The following is a 17,075-nucleotide window of genomic DNA, read 5'->3' as shown; positions in this document are numbered from 1 at the left end:
ACTCTGTGTCTTGCAGGTATTAACAGAATAAATACTATGAATGTTGAGTGAGCACAGGCTGCTTTTCAGCATATGTTGCTTCAAGAGAGTCTTCGAGTTTGACTGCCTAGGTTTGTGGTGACAGCTTTTTTCCTGATCCTCCTTTCACTTCCGCGGCATCTCCCTCCTGCTTCTGGTGGGTGAGCTCATTTTAGACAAAGAAGGAGAATTTCTTTTAGATGGTTATGAGGGAAATGAAGACCAGGACTAGAGACTTACAAGAGACTTATGAGAAAAGTATTCCAGTTGAATAAATTTTCCTTCTCTTTTAATTCTTAAGGAAATTTTCTCTCAAATTCCTTAACTCTTAATGAAAGCCAAATTTGCTTAAAAAAACAAAACAAAACAAAACAAACCAGACAAAACCCAAGCATACACAAAAACCCTGCCTCTGACTGATGCTGATAAACATGTGATTGGGGCCATGTGTGTGTGTGCGTAGAGATAGACGTTCTGCCAGGAAAAGTTTGAAAAAGGCAACTGCCTAGTGAACATCTGATTTACATACTAGCCAAGCGTTTATCCAATCTCTGTGGTTAAAACAACTGATGTAAATGCTCAGGTCCTTGTTAGAAACCACGGCTCTGAGGCTGTTTCCTATTTGAGTGCCCTTGTTTCTTAGTGCATTTTCACATGCTCTATAAACTGCGTAGCAGAGTCTGTGATGTGTTGAGTGAACAGTAGCTGGGAGGTTTGGCGGGGGACCGGGAGCCTTGCTCTATGGGATGGTCCTTCCTGTTGTATATGGTGAATTTCTTTCCTTTTAAAAAATTTTTCTTTGCTTGAGGTATAGTTGATTTAAAATGTCATGTTCGTTTCAGATGTACAGCACAGTGATTCAGTTTTTATTACACACACACACACACACACACACACACACACACACACACACACACACACACACGTATTCTTTTTCAGATTCTTTTCCCTTATAGGTTGTTACAAAATATTGAGTATAGTTCCCGAGAGTCCCTTGGACTGCAAGGAGATCCAACCAGTCCATTCTAAAGGAGATCAGTCCTGGCTGTTCTTTGGAAGGACTGATGCTAAAGCTGAAACTCCAGTACTTTGGCCACCTCATGCGAAGAGTTGACTCATTGGAAAAGACTCTGATGCTGGGAGGGATTGGGGGCAGGAGGATAAGGGGACGACAGAGGATGAGATGGCTGGATGGCATCACCGACTCGATGGATGTGAGTTTGAGTGAACTCCGGGAGTTGGTGATGGACAGGGAGGCCTGGCGTGCTGCGATTCATGGGGTCGCAAAGAGTCAGACACGACTGAGCGACTGGACTGAACTGAACTGAACCCTGTGCTACATAGCAGGCTCTTGTTGATTATTTTATTATATATAGTAGTGTGCACACGTGAATGTGGTGATTTTCACTGCTGTCCTAACTTTTGACTGCGTTTGTTTTGGGGTCCTCCAGGTGGATTTTTAGTTCATTCATGATTCTTGTTAAGTGGAAAAGCAAAACCCATCACATCTCCTCTTCCCCCCGCTCCACCCGCTCAGGTTTAGAGTTACAAAAGTGGAACCCAAGTCCAATCAGAAGGAGCGGAGAAGTTTGATGTCGGTTAGTGGGACCGACAGTGTCAACGGGGAGGTGCCGGTGACGCCTGTGAAGAGACAGCAGAGTGACGCAGAGTAGCAGGTGAGTTGCGGATGTGGCGGCATGGGGGTGGGGTGGCACACGGCGGGGAGAAGGTGCCGAAGAGCACCCCTGGGGTCTATGGTGACATGAGAGTGACTCGGCAAGGACATGGGAGTGGAGCAGGTAGGGCTCTAGGGGACAGAACACCATCTCCTGTCTGCCCAGAGCTTTGTGTGAAGAGCCCATCAACACAGGTGCCTCTAGAGGCTTGGCCTACGTGGTGATGAGGAGGATTACTTATGAGGCAACGTGGAGTGGTGGAGATTGTGGTAAACTAGAGATCACATGCCCCATCTATAGGGTTTGCATGCCCACAAGACAGGAGGCACTTAGTGTGGCTATATCTTTGCAAAAAAAAGATGGAAATCTAGGAGTTTTTACATATGAAATCACCACAGACTTTTAAATGTTGGCAGCGTGGTAAAAATCCTTTTAAAAACCATTCAGGCCAAATGACACATAATCTTGTCGTCACTTCTAGGTTAACAGGGATTTGATAAAGCCTGGAGCAAGCATAGCAATGCTTTTTCCTTTGAGAAACTAGTTTTCTTTGATGCCTCACAGTTCTAAAATATCCCTAGTAGAAATATTACTCTTTCCATCAGATATTTTGAAGCAATTTAAAAGTGAAAGTGAATGCTTCTTAGTTTGGCTGTTTTAACTTTGGAAGATATTACTTAAAAAAGCCTCTGCTAATTTGATATTGGCTTAGCTTTTATCTTCCTGTTTGCTTTCTGTTCTGGCTTGAGTCCTGCCCATCCCTTTCATGTTCTTTATTAGATATAAAAGGAAGGGAGTGACCAGCTCCAGAGTCTTCAGTGGAACCATCAGAGCCTGAGTGTTAAGGCAGGAGAGGTTCCGCTTACACAGGGAGGGGGAGGCAGGGTCCTGGAAGGTATAGGGAAATAGCAAGGTCAAGTCCCCATTTACCACTCACTAGCGCTGGGACCTGGGCAAGGTGCTTGGGCTTTTTGTGCCTCACTTTCCTCACTGGGAAGTAAAAATAATATTGCCTACCTGGAGGGATGGCAGTAAGATATGAGGGAAATAATGCAGGAGGCCCAGGGCCTGGCAGATAGGAAATGCTCAGTCAGTGCTACTAATCACTATAAGTGAATTCACTTGTGGTCAGTGTGGCTGTGTGGGGGGAGAAGTGGCTTTTGAGTGCAGCTTCTCTGATAACCTGCCCAGGCTCAGAGGGGTTGGGGATGATCCAGAAGTCATCTGGAGGAATTGTGCTCCTAAATTCCATAAGACAGGGATTCTCAGCTTTCCAGCACTAACTCTTGCTGTCTTGCCCTTGGGAAGATCTGGCCCCTCTCTGTGAGTTGAGAAGCCCAATAGGGGCTTTCTTAAAAGCAGAGTTCCTTTTTAGTCAGTTACTCTTGCCTTGGGAAGGGAACCAGTATTTAGGAAAAGGAAGTGGATGATGAAGATAATTATAAAAGCAACTGATGTCAGTTCAGAGTTGTAGTCTTCTGGATGTTGTACTGAGATATATCTCACATGTCACTATTTTAAACATTTCCTAATGGGATGAATACTTTTATCCCTGCTTTATAGATGAGGAAATCAGTGCATGGAAAGGATAAGTCATATACGTGGTGTGGGTCACATAGCTGGAAGGAGGAGCTGATGTGAACCGAGGTCTGAGACTCTAAGACCAGCCACACTCTTCTGCTATCCTGGGGTGCTCATGAAGGGGCAGCTGAAGACCCACGAATGCAGAACATTTCCCCCAGTGATCTAGAACCTGGTGGTCTAATATGGTAGTCACTGGTCATCTATGGCTACTTAAATTTAAATTAATTAAGATAAAAAATTTAGCTCTACAGTTGCACTAGTCACATTTTAAGTGTTCAGTAGCCATAGATGGCTAGGGTGTGCTATATTGGACAAGGTAGATACGGAACATTTCCGTTGTTGCAGAAAGTGTTACTGACGGAGTAGGTGGTCCTCAGATGTTAGAACTGGAGTTCTGAGTGATTTTGGTCAATTAGAGAAGCATTCTGACTGAAAGCGTGAGGGCTTGCCTTTTGAGAAGAGAAGTATGTGGCTATTCAAGTCTAAGGTGAGGAAGGCCAGCCAGGTCAGCTGCAAAGAAAGCATGAGTTGTGATGACAGTTCTACAGATGAGTCATCAACCTGGCAGTGTGTTGAGGGATGGAGCAGACCGTGGGTAAGAAGACACTGTTCGCCCTCGGGCAGGAAGTGCAAGGTGATCCTTGGTCTGGCCCAGCAGGATTACAGCCTTGCTAATGTGCCGTGGCTGGTTTTGGCCACTACTGCCCAGAGAGAGGCACTCAGGATCTGGGAAGGTTAAAAGAATTAGGCTTGCTCAACTAGTGTTCTTGGTCCAAATTCTGTCTGTATCTGGATTTGATCCAGTCATCCAAAATTCTGACCACATCTCACTGGTTTAAAATTTGATACTCTCTGCAAAGCATCCAATCATCTCCCAGGATTTTGTGAAAGAGCATTGGATTTGATTAGGAGACCTGGGCTTTCATCCTAGCTTTGCTGCTTGGAAATCGTCCTTAACTGTTTTTACCCTTGGTTTTCTTGAATGTGAAATACGATATTGAATTCATCAATTGAATGCAGGTGCCAGGAGAGCGTCTGGCATGTCGTTGGCTCTTGGTGGTGGTGTGCCGGCCAAAGGATCAACAAGCACATGAGTGACCTTAGAAAGGGGTGTGTTTTCTGAGCCTTCAACTGTTTAATTAATTTTGGAATAAAAAAATAATATTTATTTTGGAAAATTTCAAAGAGACTCAAAAGTAGAGAGAATAGTGTCATGAATACCCATGGGACTAATTTATTTCTAATACGCGCTGCGTGTTGAGTATCTACTGTGTACCTGGCATGCTTTGGAAGGAGTAGTAGGGAGGTGCCAGGGTATGTGCAGAGAGTTGGAGCAACTTGTTTGAAGTTAGCAGTAAGAATGTGGTAGAGTTTAGAGTCCAACCCAGGCAGTCTGGCTCCTGGAGTCCCAGACGTCACCACTCCGCCAGGTCTGGGAAAATCAGGTCCTGGGATTAGAGTCTACTGGGGTTGGGACTTGCTAAGTAAGGATGTCTGGTGAGCCCGAGAGAATGGGCTCTAAGAAAGGAGGGAAGGGAATATTCGTTGACACTTAAAAATACTTATGTATTCATGAAAATTTTTCTTGCTTGGTTTCTTATTATTTATCATCCTCCAAGAGATGGCTATTTAATAGGACTTGATTTTTCAACTAGAGAAATCTGGAAGTTTTTCCTTCTGGACCCAGATAGCAGAGTTCTGAGCTTGTTCTGAGCTGAATCAAAAGATCTGCAGTAGAATGTGGCTAATACAGTAAGACAGGAGTGTTATGTATCTTTAGAGTTGTATTTTTTTTGAAAAATACTTTTGTTTAAATTTGGATTTTTTGCCATGCTATTTTACTGAAATGCCTTGTTTTAAACTGGAGTGGGTTGCCATTTCCTTCTTCAGGGGATCTTCTCAACCCAGGGATCAAACCCAGGTCTCCCATATTGCAGGCAGATTCTTTACTGTCTGAGCCACCCGGGGCTACTGTTTTAATGTAAGACTGCTCCAAATATTTGAATGCAAATGCACATCTACCCAGTGATTAGGATTCCTGCTTAAAAAAAAAAAAAAAATCCAGTCGCTGATACTGCAAACTGGATTTAGGATTTCTCTCCCTCTCCTTCTCTTTTTATTTTTTCTTTTAAAGTAATTTTTATTGGCATTTTCCTTCTATTTTTAAAAAATAAAATCTGCTGTTTGGCATTTTTTCCCCTCTGTTTCCTTGGCCTGAGTTCTGTTTTGTAGCTGGATCTGATTTGCCCTCTGCCTGATTTATTTTGGCAATGCAGTTAAAATGGTTTCTTTTTTCCACAGAAAATGTGTTTTTATTTCTTCTTAGAAGAATAAGCTTTTGTTCTTCAAAGTTAAATAAATCAAATTGCTTTCAGCCTCCAAATGCCACTGCTTTGTCTTCATTATCACTGGTCTTTTGCTTTTTAAAAGTGATGCTGTCCTAAGCAATCTCCAGCACATGTTTCTGAAGTATCTGCCCCCCCTCCCTTTTTTTTTTTTCCAATTTATGGTAGTACCTTATTGAAGACATTGATTTGGTAAGCTTACAGAACAATATTTTTTATGAAAACAAAAATTGTATAAGATATCTTTTTGTTTCAAGTTTTTTTTGTTATTGGAGCTATTCTATTAATTCTTATTTCAGTCCTTTAGCTTAGTGATTAAAGGCTGAGTTTTAAGAATTTCCTGGTGGTCCAGTGGTTAGGACATCACAATCTCATTGCTGAGGGCCTATGTTCGATCCCTGGTTGGAGACCTAAGGGGATCCCACAAGCCAAGTGGTGCTACCAAGAGAAAAAAAATAGAAAGGACAGCTGAGTTTTAAACTGCTTAAGTTTTCCTGAGGTGAGGGCAGGGAGGGAGTTGTTTGAGAACTCCTGTTTTTTTAAGCTTTAAGTTTTTTTATTTTTGTTTTTTAATTCTTTTCTTTTTGGCTGCGCTGTGCACAGGCGCTGTCGCAGCACATGGGCTTTCTCTAGTTGCAGTGAGCCCAGCTTTTCCTTGCAGGGGCCTGTCTTGTTGCAGAGTACTGGCTCTAGGGTTCGAGGCCTCAGTAGTGGCAGTGCATGGGCGGAGTTGTCCCGAGACATGTAGCATCCTAGTGCCCAGACCAGGGATCAAGCCTGCATCCCCTGCACTGGCAGATGGATTCTTGTGAAGTCCCTAAACTGCTTAGGTTTAATTTTAACTATGACACTAACTACCGATTGTTTTCAGCAAGTTACTTAACCCCTCCAATCCACGGTTCTTCATCTTTAAAGTGGTGTGGGGTGGGGTGTTTGGACATGAATGACATACTGTGTATGTACAATTCTTAAATCAGGCCTTGGCACAGAGTTAGTATTAACTAACTCATTATTCACTATTATCAGTAATTTCCACCCCACTCTCAGGGGTCTTTGTTACTCATTAGCTCATTCCTCAAGCATCACTTTTGGATACTGTGACTCGCTTTTTACTTCTTAAGAACATTAGGGCTTTGGACTCTGATGACATTTCAGAGATAGATACTTGGCAAGTCCCTTAGGAATTTGGGCTGTTTTCTTGTTTGTGTTAAGAGGGGCTTAGAAATAACCATGCCCCTTTTACTGGAGGTGGAATCAGGATTAGTAACAAGGCAATTGAAAAGTGTTGTAACTTAAATTTTTTTTATTAGACAGATCAGAGAAGGGGTTATATGAAGAGGTAGTGTGGACTGAATTAACTATGCTGCTGCGTGGCTGGGGCTCTGCTCAGGGATAAAAGTCTCCTTTTTGCCAAGACTATCTCAGGGATGATGCTCCCTTCCTTTTCAGGACCACGGCCAGGCACAAGGTCAGTTCTCCTGACCTTCAGGGCTTTCATTTCCTACACTAACAGTGAGGGAAGGCATGCTTTTTTCCGTTTTGCTTTTGAACTCTTGTGACAGGCAGTGCAGTGAAAGTCGCTGAGTCATATCCGACTTTTTGTGACCCCATGAACTGTAGCCCACCAGGCTCCTCTGTCCATGGGATTCTCCAAGCAAGAATACTGGAGTGGGTTGCCCTGCCCTCCTCCAGGGGATCTTCCTGACCCAGGAATTGAACCCACATCTCTTATGTCTCCTGCACTGGCAGGCGGATTCTTTACCACTAGTGCTGCCTAGGAAGCCTGAGAAAGTTTAGGTACCATGAGTTAATTTTTTTCTCTATAGCTTATATTTTTTTTCAAGGCAAAATGCATATATATATTTTTAAAGCGAAAGGATCTCATATTTGATGGAGGCCCCTTCAGTTGGTTCCTTGGCATTTATAGACAGAACCTACACTCAAATAGCCATGGATAGGACCACCTGGCTGATTTAGAAATGGCATAATACATTTCTAAAGAGTAAAAGCAGTACTTTCTTTAATGCTTGTGTTGCCCTTACATGAAAGACCAATCCCACTGAGTCCATCTTAAATATGAAAGTGGAGGGAGGTTAACATCTGTCCTTGACTATTCACTGCCTGTGCAAAACACAGGCCTGTAGAACCAGGCAGATGAGAAGAGCTAAGTGGGGGATAGACATTTGAATGCAACCTGATGAGTTATGGGTGGTCATCTCTGCACTTTGTAGTTGAAGAGCCAGGCTCAGTGGGATGAACTTTTCCTAGATCCCTGAGCTAGGTAGGGAGAGGGCTTAGATGGGAAGAAATCCACATATTGGAGCCAATATGCTCCGATGTGGTTTTGAAGTTCAAGGAAGCTTTGCTTCAACAGAGAAAACAATCCTCATTCAGTGTAGCCCTGTAATTCACAGCGGTGATCATTTCAACGTTATCAACTTTCCCTAGACTCCATCTCCTATGGGGACCACCTGATGTCTTTCAGCTGTTAGAGCTGTGTCTGGATCAGTCCAAATTTGTGAGCTATTCTGTTTTCTTACAAGTAGACTGAGATCATAGACTTTGCAGTCTCAGAGGAGCTGTGATGGCTAATTCAGGTCAGTTCCAGTACAGTTTTGTCTTTTAAAAGTATTTATTGAGCTCCTGCTATGTGCCAGGCTTTAGGATCGCAACAGTGTGGAAAAGGGACAGAGGTGGGCCATGCTGTCACGGAACTTCTGCTAGTTTTTGTAGTAATTGTTTCTCCCCATGGCCCCGTCCCCTCGTTTAAGAATAAAGAATATCCTCAGACATTAGGGACGTTGTTCAAGGTTATCAGGGATGGTTCATTCCAGAGCCTGAGCTTGGACTTCCTGATAGTTCAGCCTCTTCACTGCTTCTGAGAGCCTGGATATTACAAGTGTTTGAAATGGAATCGCTTTTAAAAATGGAAAAATGAGACATACATGCAATATAATATTCAAATAGCATTAAAAAGTTGTGGAGTGAAAGTCTTTGAAAAACCAAGACTTTATCCTGTCTACACCCTTTCACCCCTACCACACACACACATCATTTCCCAGTCTTTTTCCCAAGAGGGGACCACGGTGGTTGTGTCCTCAATATCCTTTCAGGATTATGCTATGCATGTACCTGCTTATACAGCACATATATGTGTCAGGACTTCACTGGTGGTCTAGTGGTTAAGAATCCACCTGCCAGTGCAGGGGATGTGGGTTCAATGCCTCGTTGGGGAACTAAGATCTCACATGCCCCACCAGGCAGCTAGAGAGAAGCCCCCACACCACAACGAAGACCTGATAAATATGGAAAGAATTTTTTAAAAAACATACATATGTGTCTGCAGCCCCCTCCTTTGCCCTTCTACAAATAAGAGCTTAGACACATGTCTGCATCTTCCTTTTTACTGATGTTGATGACTGATAACTTCCCTGAACTGTTTTTATTCTCCCACATTGATTTAGCCATGAGGAGTGGACATGCTGGACTCATTTAAAATGTTGTATGCCCTGTTGGTTCTGTGTTGTTGGGAATAGCCCCCAAAATATTTATGGACATAATCTGAGAATCTGGGGTGGACCTAAAACATACTTATAACTATAGTGTTCTAAATTATTCTCCACACCTTTGATCTGTATACAGAGAGACTGAAACATTTGTCAGTGTTCCCAGAATTTAGATAACTTGGGGGCCCAGAGATTTTGTTTTGTTTTGCCACCAAAGTTAACTGTCTCCTCTCCTCAATTATCTCCCTCGCCAGGGTCTGCTCCCGGGTGCCTCCCTAGTGCTGGCTGGAAGGGGACCCGCTGACCGCTCAGGGAGCTTATCTGTCCTCCCAGGCAGCCCTCCACCCTCTGACAAGGCTTGGGAAAGAGGGCTGCGATGTCTGCCCTTTCACCACAGAAGCTGCAGCATTGGAGGCTAACAGGGATTTTGGAGGATGAAAGAAAGGGCAGACCTACGGCATCCTAGGAAATGCCTTTGGAGACATTTTGACCTAAAATGGGAAATAAGAGAAAATTAATAATCATATTCAGGATTTTTATGTTTCTTAATCTGTAACTCAAGACTTGGAACTACTGACTTTAACTAGCTAAATAAACAGTAGACCCTGTTTTCTAGTAGTCATTTATTTTCTACAAGGATGTATGGTGTAGTAGCTCCACAGTATGGATTCTGGAACCAGACTCCTTGTGGCAAGTCCTGGCCTGGCATCTTACAGCTGTGTATTCCTGGACAAGTTCCTTAGCCTCTGATGCCTTGGCTTTTCCATCTGCAAAATGGGCTTAATAATACTACCACCTGCCTCATAGGGATGTTGTTCCTTGGCACTTCGCAACTGCTAAATAGGCAAATGCTTCATGTTATTATTGCAATATTGTGTCAGATGGAGCCTATTTAAACACTTAGCAAATAAAAGTGTAAAAATTTAATTTGGGGGGGCCATGTGACATGTAGTTTCTTAGTTCCTGACCAGGGATCGAACCTGTGCCCCTGGCAGTGGAAGCACATAGTTTTAACCACTGGATCACCAGGGAAGTCCCCCAAATGAATAGTTTTTGATGTTTCTTAATTTTCCTGAGGCTCAGAGAGGCAGGTTAGACGTAACCTATAAGATGTTGTGGTTTTGTTTATTTGACACTCAGGTAGAGACTTAACTGGGGTTTCCCTGATGGCTCAGCAGTAAAGAATCTGCCTGGAATACAGGAGACGCTAGGAGATGCTGGTTCAATCCCTGGGTTGGCAAGATCCCCTGGAGGAGGGCATGGGAACACACTCCAGGCAACCCATTCTTGCCTGGAGAATCCCATGGACAGGGGAGCCTGGCGGGCCACAGTCCATAGGGTCACAAAGAGTCTCACACAACTGAAGTGACTTAGCATGAGCACGAGAGACCTCCTAAAGGCAAGGCAGTAGAGAGGCAGTGTTTAGCTCATTTTGTTTTCCTTAGTAGAAAGAGGTGGGACTGTTCGGAGTCAAAAGTGGTTCTGCCTGGAGCTTAGTGTAGATATTGAGTCAGAGATGTATTGAGACTAGTAGGGAACTGCTGTATTTCGTTTAAATCCTCCCCAAGTGAACCCTTGTTTTTCCAAATACAGAATAACTTTCCATTTTACTTGGAATAAAGTGCTCTGATTCTCACCATCCATTGGATTGGTAAATCACAAGCTCACCTGTTGTCACTTGGGAAGCCCAATGTTGCTAAATATATGAACACCTTTAAATTGCTGTGAAGCTGGGACTTACCTGGTGGTCCAGTGGTTAAGACGTCACCTTCCAGTGCAAGGCGTGTGGGCTTGATTCGTGGTCGGGGAGCTAAGATCCCAAATACCTTGTGGCCAAAAAACCAAATCAGAAAACAGAAGCAGTGTTGTAACAAATTCAATAAAGACTTTCAAAATGGACCACATCAAAAAGTCTTTAAAAAGTTCTGTGAAGCTATAACTCAGATTAACCCTCAGACTTCTCCATAATATCCACAACTAATGTGAGAAAATTCAAAGCTACAGGGAGTGGACAGCTTCCCCATTGGTGGTGTTCAGGAAAGAGCAGACAAGGGCAGGCTCCGGAAGACCCCACGGTGCCATGAATGTCTCCGTGTGATTGGTGTGGCAGTGACTGTGGGGCTTCCAGGTGTGACCTCCTGGGCTGGAACCACTGCTTTCCTATTATTAGTTGTGTGGCCTTGGGCGAGCTATTGAACCTGCTAGCCTCAGTGTCCACTTATGAAAAATGAGAGTCGGCCTTGACTCATGGAGTCGCTGGAAAGAGTGAGTTACTGAATCTGGAGTGCTTAGCACGGCAGTGCCTGGTACATAGCACTGTGTAAATGTCAGCCACTGTTGTTGGTAGTCAGACAGTGCTCCTGCCTTAATCCCCTGTCCATGGAGGTCTTAGTGTTCACTGTCAATGAGTGTTTTTAGGCCTGTAATATCTTAAAACATGGCTCTCATTATTAAAGGGGTCAGATCCTTTTTTCTGGAGAATCCCTTTTAGGAAGGGACATATGTGTTCTAATCAAAGCTCTACTGTGGCTTGTGTGGAACCTTAATAATGGAATGATTGTTTTTATTATTAGAATTGTGTAGAAAGCAGTAAACTTTACAGAAAAAGATGACCACTTTTTTCTAGATTTTTTTTTTTCCCTCTAACGTTCTTAATTTCTCTCCATCAGTCTTGTTCTATGATGGAAATAGTCACACTTGGGACTTCTGAATTGTCTTTTCAGTATATGGAAGTTTTGTTTCATTTCTCCCAGCTTGAGTAATCACTTGTGTAAGATAATCATCTCCAAATTTCCCCCATCTTACCCCCCAAAAAGATAGGTCAGTCTTATTAATTATGTAAGGTCCCATAGGGGTGGACCTGAGAATAACCAGTGGATGGAGTGTTTTTCCCCCGTGGCCCCTGCTTCTGGCCTTCGTTAGCGCTCACGCCAGCTCATCCCTGGCATTCACACTGCTGTGTGCCCTTAGAGAAGGCACCTTTTAACATTAATGTGCTGTAGTATAGAAATACTATTTTAAAATATGTTTGTTCATAAATACAGTTGTATTCACAGCTGTAGAATGAAATGAGAAGGAATTTAATGCACCATGACACAGTACCAGAAAAAAGGCTGCAGTTGGAAATTTATAAGTTGTTCAGAACCTGGTGTCTTCTTTCCTCTGGATTATTGCTCAGATAAGACAGGCATTTACCTGGGAATTGATAGCTGCCATGCTGGTCAAGTTTTCCCTTTTGTTAAGTGTGTCTTTGTGAAGAGGGAGAGCCCAGAACTGTAATCAGTGCTGGGCAGCGTTCAGTAGCCCCTGAAAGGTTAACTTTCCTTTTTTCTGCCTTGTTTCAGGTATTACTAATCAAGACTTTAAGCAGCAGTTTGTACTTTTCACAACCTCTTTCAAAGACATTGTATGCAGTGCAGTTTTAATCAGCCACAGAAGACCATTGTAGAAGAGAGCCTCCTTGATGAGATGCTGGTGATGGTCATGATAGCTAACTTTAAGGAGGCTACTGACTGCTCGGCCTTGTGTTAAGCATTGTACATATATCCTCTTAGGTAAAACCCCCAACAGCTCTATGAGGGATGCTGCAGAGAGGCCAAGGTTCAACAGCTAGTCACAGGGGTCTGGATTTGGGGACAGGCCACTGGCCCCAGACTCTTCCTTTTTAGCCAGCCTTGGTCTTACATGCCCTCTCCTTAAAGTTGGTCAAACCTGTGCAAAGAACCCTAAATGGGAAGTTCTACTAGGTTGGAATGATGAACATGTTTACTTTGATGGCACATTTCTTTCTAAGCCTGACATCCCTTGCTTTTGACCTTCTTGCTTCTGTAATGCAAGAAAGTCCAGGGCTGAGGGAGCAGCTGATAAAAGAGGAGACATAAAAATAGTTGAGTACCTATTTTCTAGTTAATGGCCTAGTTTGAAGTTTTCCTGAGAAAATTCTCTTTTTTGTTTACTTTTTTCTTCTTTTAGGACAATTTTTCTATTTTTGCACCTCTGGCTTTTCTACCTTTTTTCCTTGCTAGTATCTTCCGTATAATTATTAATCAACTCTCAAATGACAGTATTCCCGGAGTTGACTTTGTTCAGTCTTATGGCACAAATCCATAGTTCACTTGTGCTGGGTTGTAACAGTGCAGTGTGGAGAATTACTTATTCATTTATAATTAAGAACTTGGTTTATGCTGTTTTAGAGAACACTGTTTTATTTCCTTTTCAGTTAAAGGGATAAGGGTCTTTTCCCAACCCGTTTAGTTTGGGAAATCTCTCTGTCTTTCACACACACACACACGCACACACTGAATATTATAAATGACACAATGACAGAAAAGGATAATGTGGACAGTGTTGGACTACATATCCTGAAGGATGAATTATGAAATCAGTACAACAAAAATAAGTACAAAAACAAAGTAATACTTCAATAAAGACATACTATTGACTCTTTATTTCTTCATGTTTCTGTAAGTTGGTTTCATCTCTGTTTCTGTTTAGCATTTATAGGCAAACACGATCTGGAGAGACAAGAGAATGTTTTGTTTCTTAACCCGACGTAGGTTGGCCTGCATGATGTGTGTGTTTCAGTATACACAGGCGTACATAGAATTTTAGTATGCCTGTGTATCCTGGATCTTCAGGACAGGAAAGTAAAACGGTACATAACTCTGTCACTTAGGTGAGACCACTGTAAACCAACCAAACAAAACACCCTTTGAAAAAAAAAAAGTAGAAAATTATTTTTCAGGTTTACAAGGGTTTACATTTGTAATTTAAACATAGACACTGATGTGGGCCAGTTGTTAGAAGAACCTAAAAATATTGTATGTAGCTTTCTGAAGGAGAAGGAAGACCTAGGATCGAGCATTTTATCATTGTGTTCTTACTCGCCCAGCAAAGTCCCAGTCAGGCTGCCCCATTTGCTCAGTGGAGATGTGAAGTTAAGTCAGTTTGCTGTGGCTTGGGAAAGACCCTGTGCCTGACACATGTAAGGATACTTGTGATGACCACATTCACCCTGTAGCTTGTTACTTGATAGAATATAAATGAAAAGTCAAAGAACAGGTTCCTGGAATAAGTAATACAGGATATCCAGGGAGGATACCCACCGGTCACCCCAGAACCTTGTGTCCAACAGACCAATGCCCTCAGACTAGGGTGGTTCTCAAGTTCTGTTCTTTCTTGGTTGGTAAAATAAAGAGGTCCTGTGGTACTTAAATTTCCTTAGACCGAATTCTAGAAGAACCTGTAATGAGGGAAGGAATACAATAGGATGGAATGGGACAGGGTGGGACAAGGTGAGGATGGATTGCAATTCCCCCATGTTCTTGAATATTCAGGCAGATTAACATGGGATATGATGCTTGCCTTTTATAATGCTTTACCTTTTTGTTTTCTCTTGCAGGTATGACTTATGTGAAGAGTTCTAAAAGACTAAGGACTTAAAACATGCGAAGTTGCCTAGGGAATTATTTTTTATCTTTTATACAATTTCTATGGTAGAGTCTACAGGCAAGTGGATGAAAGCTAAAAGGGAATATTGTTGCTATGCTGGATACAGAATTCAGTTTGCTTTGAAACAAATTTTGGTTTAAAAAATGTCTGATGAAAAATTTTATTCCCTATCCAAGGAGGAAAAGAGCTCATATTTTTAATATTCCCAACCACTGTCCCTCCCAATCCCCCATCGGTGGCCTTGGTGTACACACTGCAGCTTCTCCAGTATGGCCACTATGTACAGTGGAACTACTTGTGTATGGTCTGAGCTAATGCTCAGAGTGTGTGTGTGTGTGCACGCGCGTGTGTACACATGTCTGTGCACCTGTGCTTCTGTTCCCCCAACCCTTGGATCTCATTTTGTTACTGGTTGTAAGACGATCCTCTTACAGTTTAACTGTAATAGAAAATAAAAGATGGCATCTTCGCTGGTGAAGGCTCCTTGAAGATGTAGTCTAGCCCTGGGTACTTAATCCCCCCCAAGAGAGTATGGAGTTGGAGGGAACCAGATGCTAGACTTTGGATTCGGAGACCAGAAATCAGCACTGACCTGCTGCCAGCATGCCACTCCTAGGTCACTCATAAAATAGTGAGTTTTTTTTTTTTTTAACTCAAGCTAAGCAAATCTTATTTAGCCATTGGATAAGGGGGAAAATGGTTTCAAGTCACTCTAAAAAAGCCTTGTTTTGATAACCCAAGACCAAGACAAAACAATCTCCACTTCTGATGTAAGATGGGCCCGCACCTTCCTCTGGTGTGTTTTCCTTGGTGGTCTTCCTGTTCTCCATCTTGTCGCTAGTCCCTATTTTTAAAGGATTCTTGAGGGTTACTTTCTCCTGTAGGCCTGGAATACGCCACTTTAAAAAAAAAAAAAGCTGTTTACAGAACACCTGGAAGAACCCAGAGGTGAAGGAAGTAGTATATTTACGGTAGGTCTGGGCCAAGAGGAAAGGGGTCCAGCGGGGACTTCTCCAAGACCTGCCTCCGTGTCAGTATTGCTGCGGTGCCTCAGGGCACTTCCTTTATTGCAAAAAGAAAACACAGTTCTCATTTACTCCCAAAAGATAATTCTTATGAAAATGTACTTTAAAGTATTTACTGTAACTATACTCATTCTCTTCTTTTTCTGGCACCAGACTAAAAATTTCTAACCTTTTAAGTGAATGGTAGGTTCAATTTCATGTGAGTTTTTGCTGTCAACTAATTAAAAGGTGTATGTGTGCCTGCATATACACAGTGGACCAGGAGAAGGCAATATGGAAATAAATTTCACTGTGCTCCAAAAAGTAGCAATATAAGAATTTTTTTTTTTGTGGGGGGTGTGCATTAGTATAAATAATATACATGCAGTCTAGACCAGTAGTTTTATAAAAAGGAATCATTTTTTGTTTTAAAAATATCATGCCCTCAAAATGATGAGGGACAAAGTGTAAGATATTCTTCAGCTTTAATTATTTTTTAATTTTATTCAGGTCAGAGCACTTTTTTAAAATAGCAATACAACAGACAAGAAAATACTCAAAATATTTAAAATTGTATTTATACCAAGAGTACATATGTTTTAAATATTTTCTAATACTTGAGCAGTTGCTGTCTGACTGGCTTCCAAATATGCCAAGAGTTAAGCATTCAATATATGCGGTTTTACTGGTTTATATTATCTAATAAGAATCCTTAAGTGTCTCCAGTGCAACTGATGTTTACAGGCCTTTTGTGTTTTTCCTCCTTCTTTAGAAGGCTTGGGAAGCCGCAACAAAGTTACTGTATAAAACACTAATGATGGACTAACTTCTGATGTAATAAATGAGTTGGCTACCACCTCGATGTAAAAATTTGTAAAGGGAATTTTTCACCATTTTGAGTGTTAAGTGTATTTTTAACTGTCTGGTTTGTACTTCTACAACTTTTGTACTACCAAAGAAGAGTTAAAAATAAAAATGTTAAACACAGGGAGCTGTTTTTGAATGATCCAGTTGTTGGTGCCTTGGGTGCTGAAAAGTACAATTGTGGTTGGTATAATTTATCAAGCTTAATGTCACAGTGACCGTTTCCTTATGTCTAAATTGTCAAGTGATCCCTTGGCTGACTTTCCTCATTGGGTTCTCACTCTTCCCATAGTGATATCACCCCCTGATTATTATTTTGTTTAAGTCTGAAGATGTATGGAATGTATGGCATTTTGGATGTATGGAACAATTGCAGAAGCAGTACAAAGAGTTCTTGTATGCTCTTCACCCCACTTTCCCTTATAGTATCATCTTACACAACCATTGAACGATGATCAAAGCTAAGAAAGCAACATCAGTATAACACTATGGATTAAGTCACAGCGTCATTCCAATCTCACCACTTACCCCATTAACATCCTGTTCTGTTCCAGATTGCCCACCGCACTTAGCCGTTGGCTTCCTTAGTCTCTGACTGGTGATTGTCCCTCAGTTTTTCCAGATCGT

The 17,075-nt window shown here is 42.1% G+C and overlaps 1 protein-coding gene across 2 annotated transcripts in view; it reads left to right on the top strand.

Annotated features, from left to right (window-relative positions):
• The window catches only part of RELL1 (RELT like 1), a 76,286-nt gene extending 59,711 nt beyond the window's left edge, over positions 1–16,575 (top strand). The window contains exons 6-7 of one of the 2 annotated variants that reach the window (XM_018049363.1): positions 1,556–1,694; positions 14,531–16,575. In XM_018049363.1, coding sequence (XP_017904852.1) covers positions 1,556–1,691 — 136 coding nt within the window. In that variant the 3' untranslated portion in view covers positions 1,692–1,694; positions 14,531–16,575. Of the gene's footprint in view, positions 1–1,555; positions 1,695–9,383; positions 9,879–14,530 lie in introns of those variants that run through there. The other variant, XM_018049364.1, reaches the window with a different exon arrangement.

This window comes from Capra hircus, chromosome 6, assembly GCF_001704415.2.
Source record: "Capra hircus breed San Clemente chromosome 6, ASM170441v1, whole genome shotgun sequence".
NCBI lineage: Eukaryota > Metazoa > Chordata > Mammalia > Artiodactyla > Bovidae > Capra > Capra hircus.
This window is presented reverse-complemented; position numbering and strand designations above follow the sequence as displayed.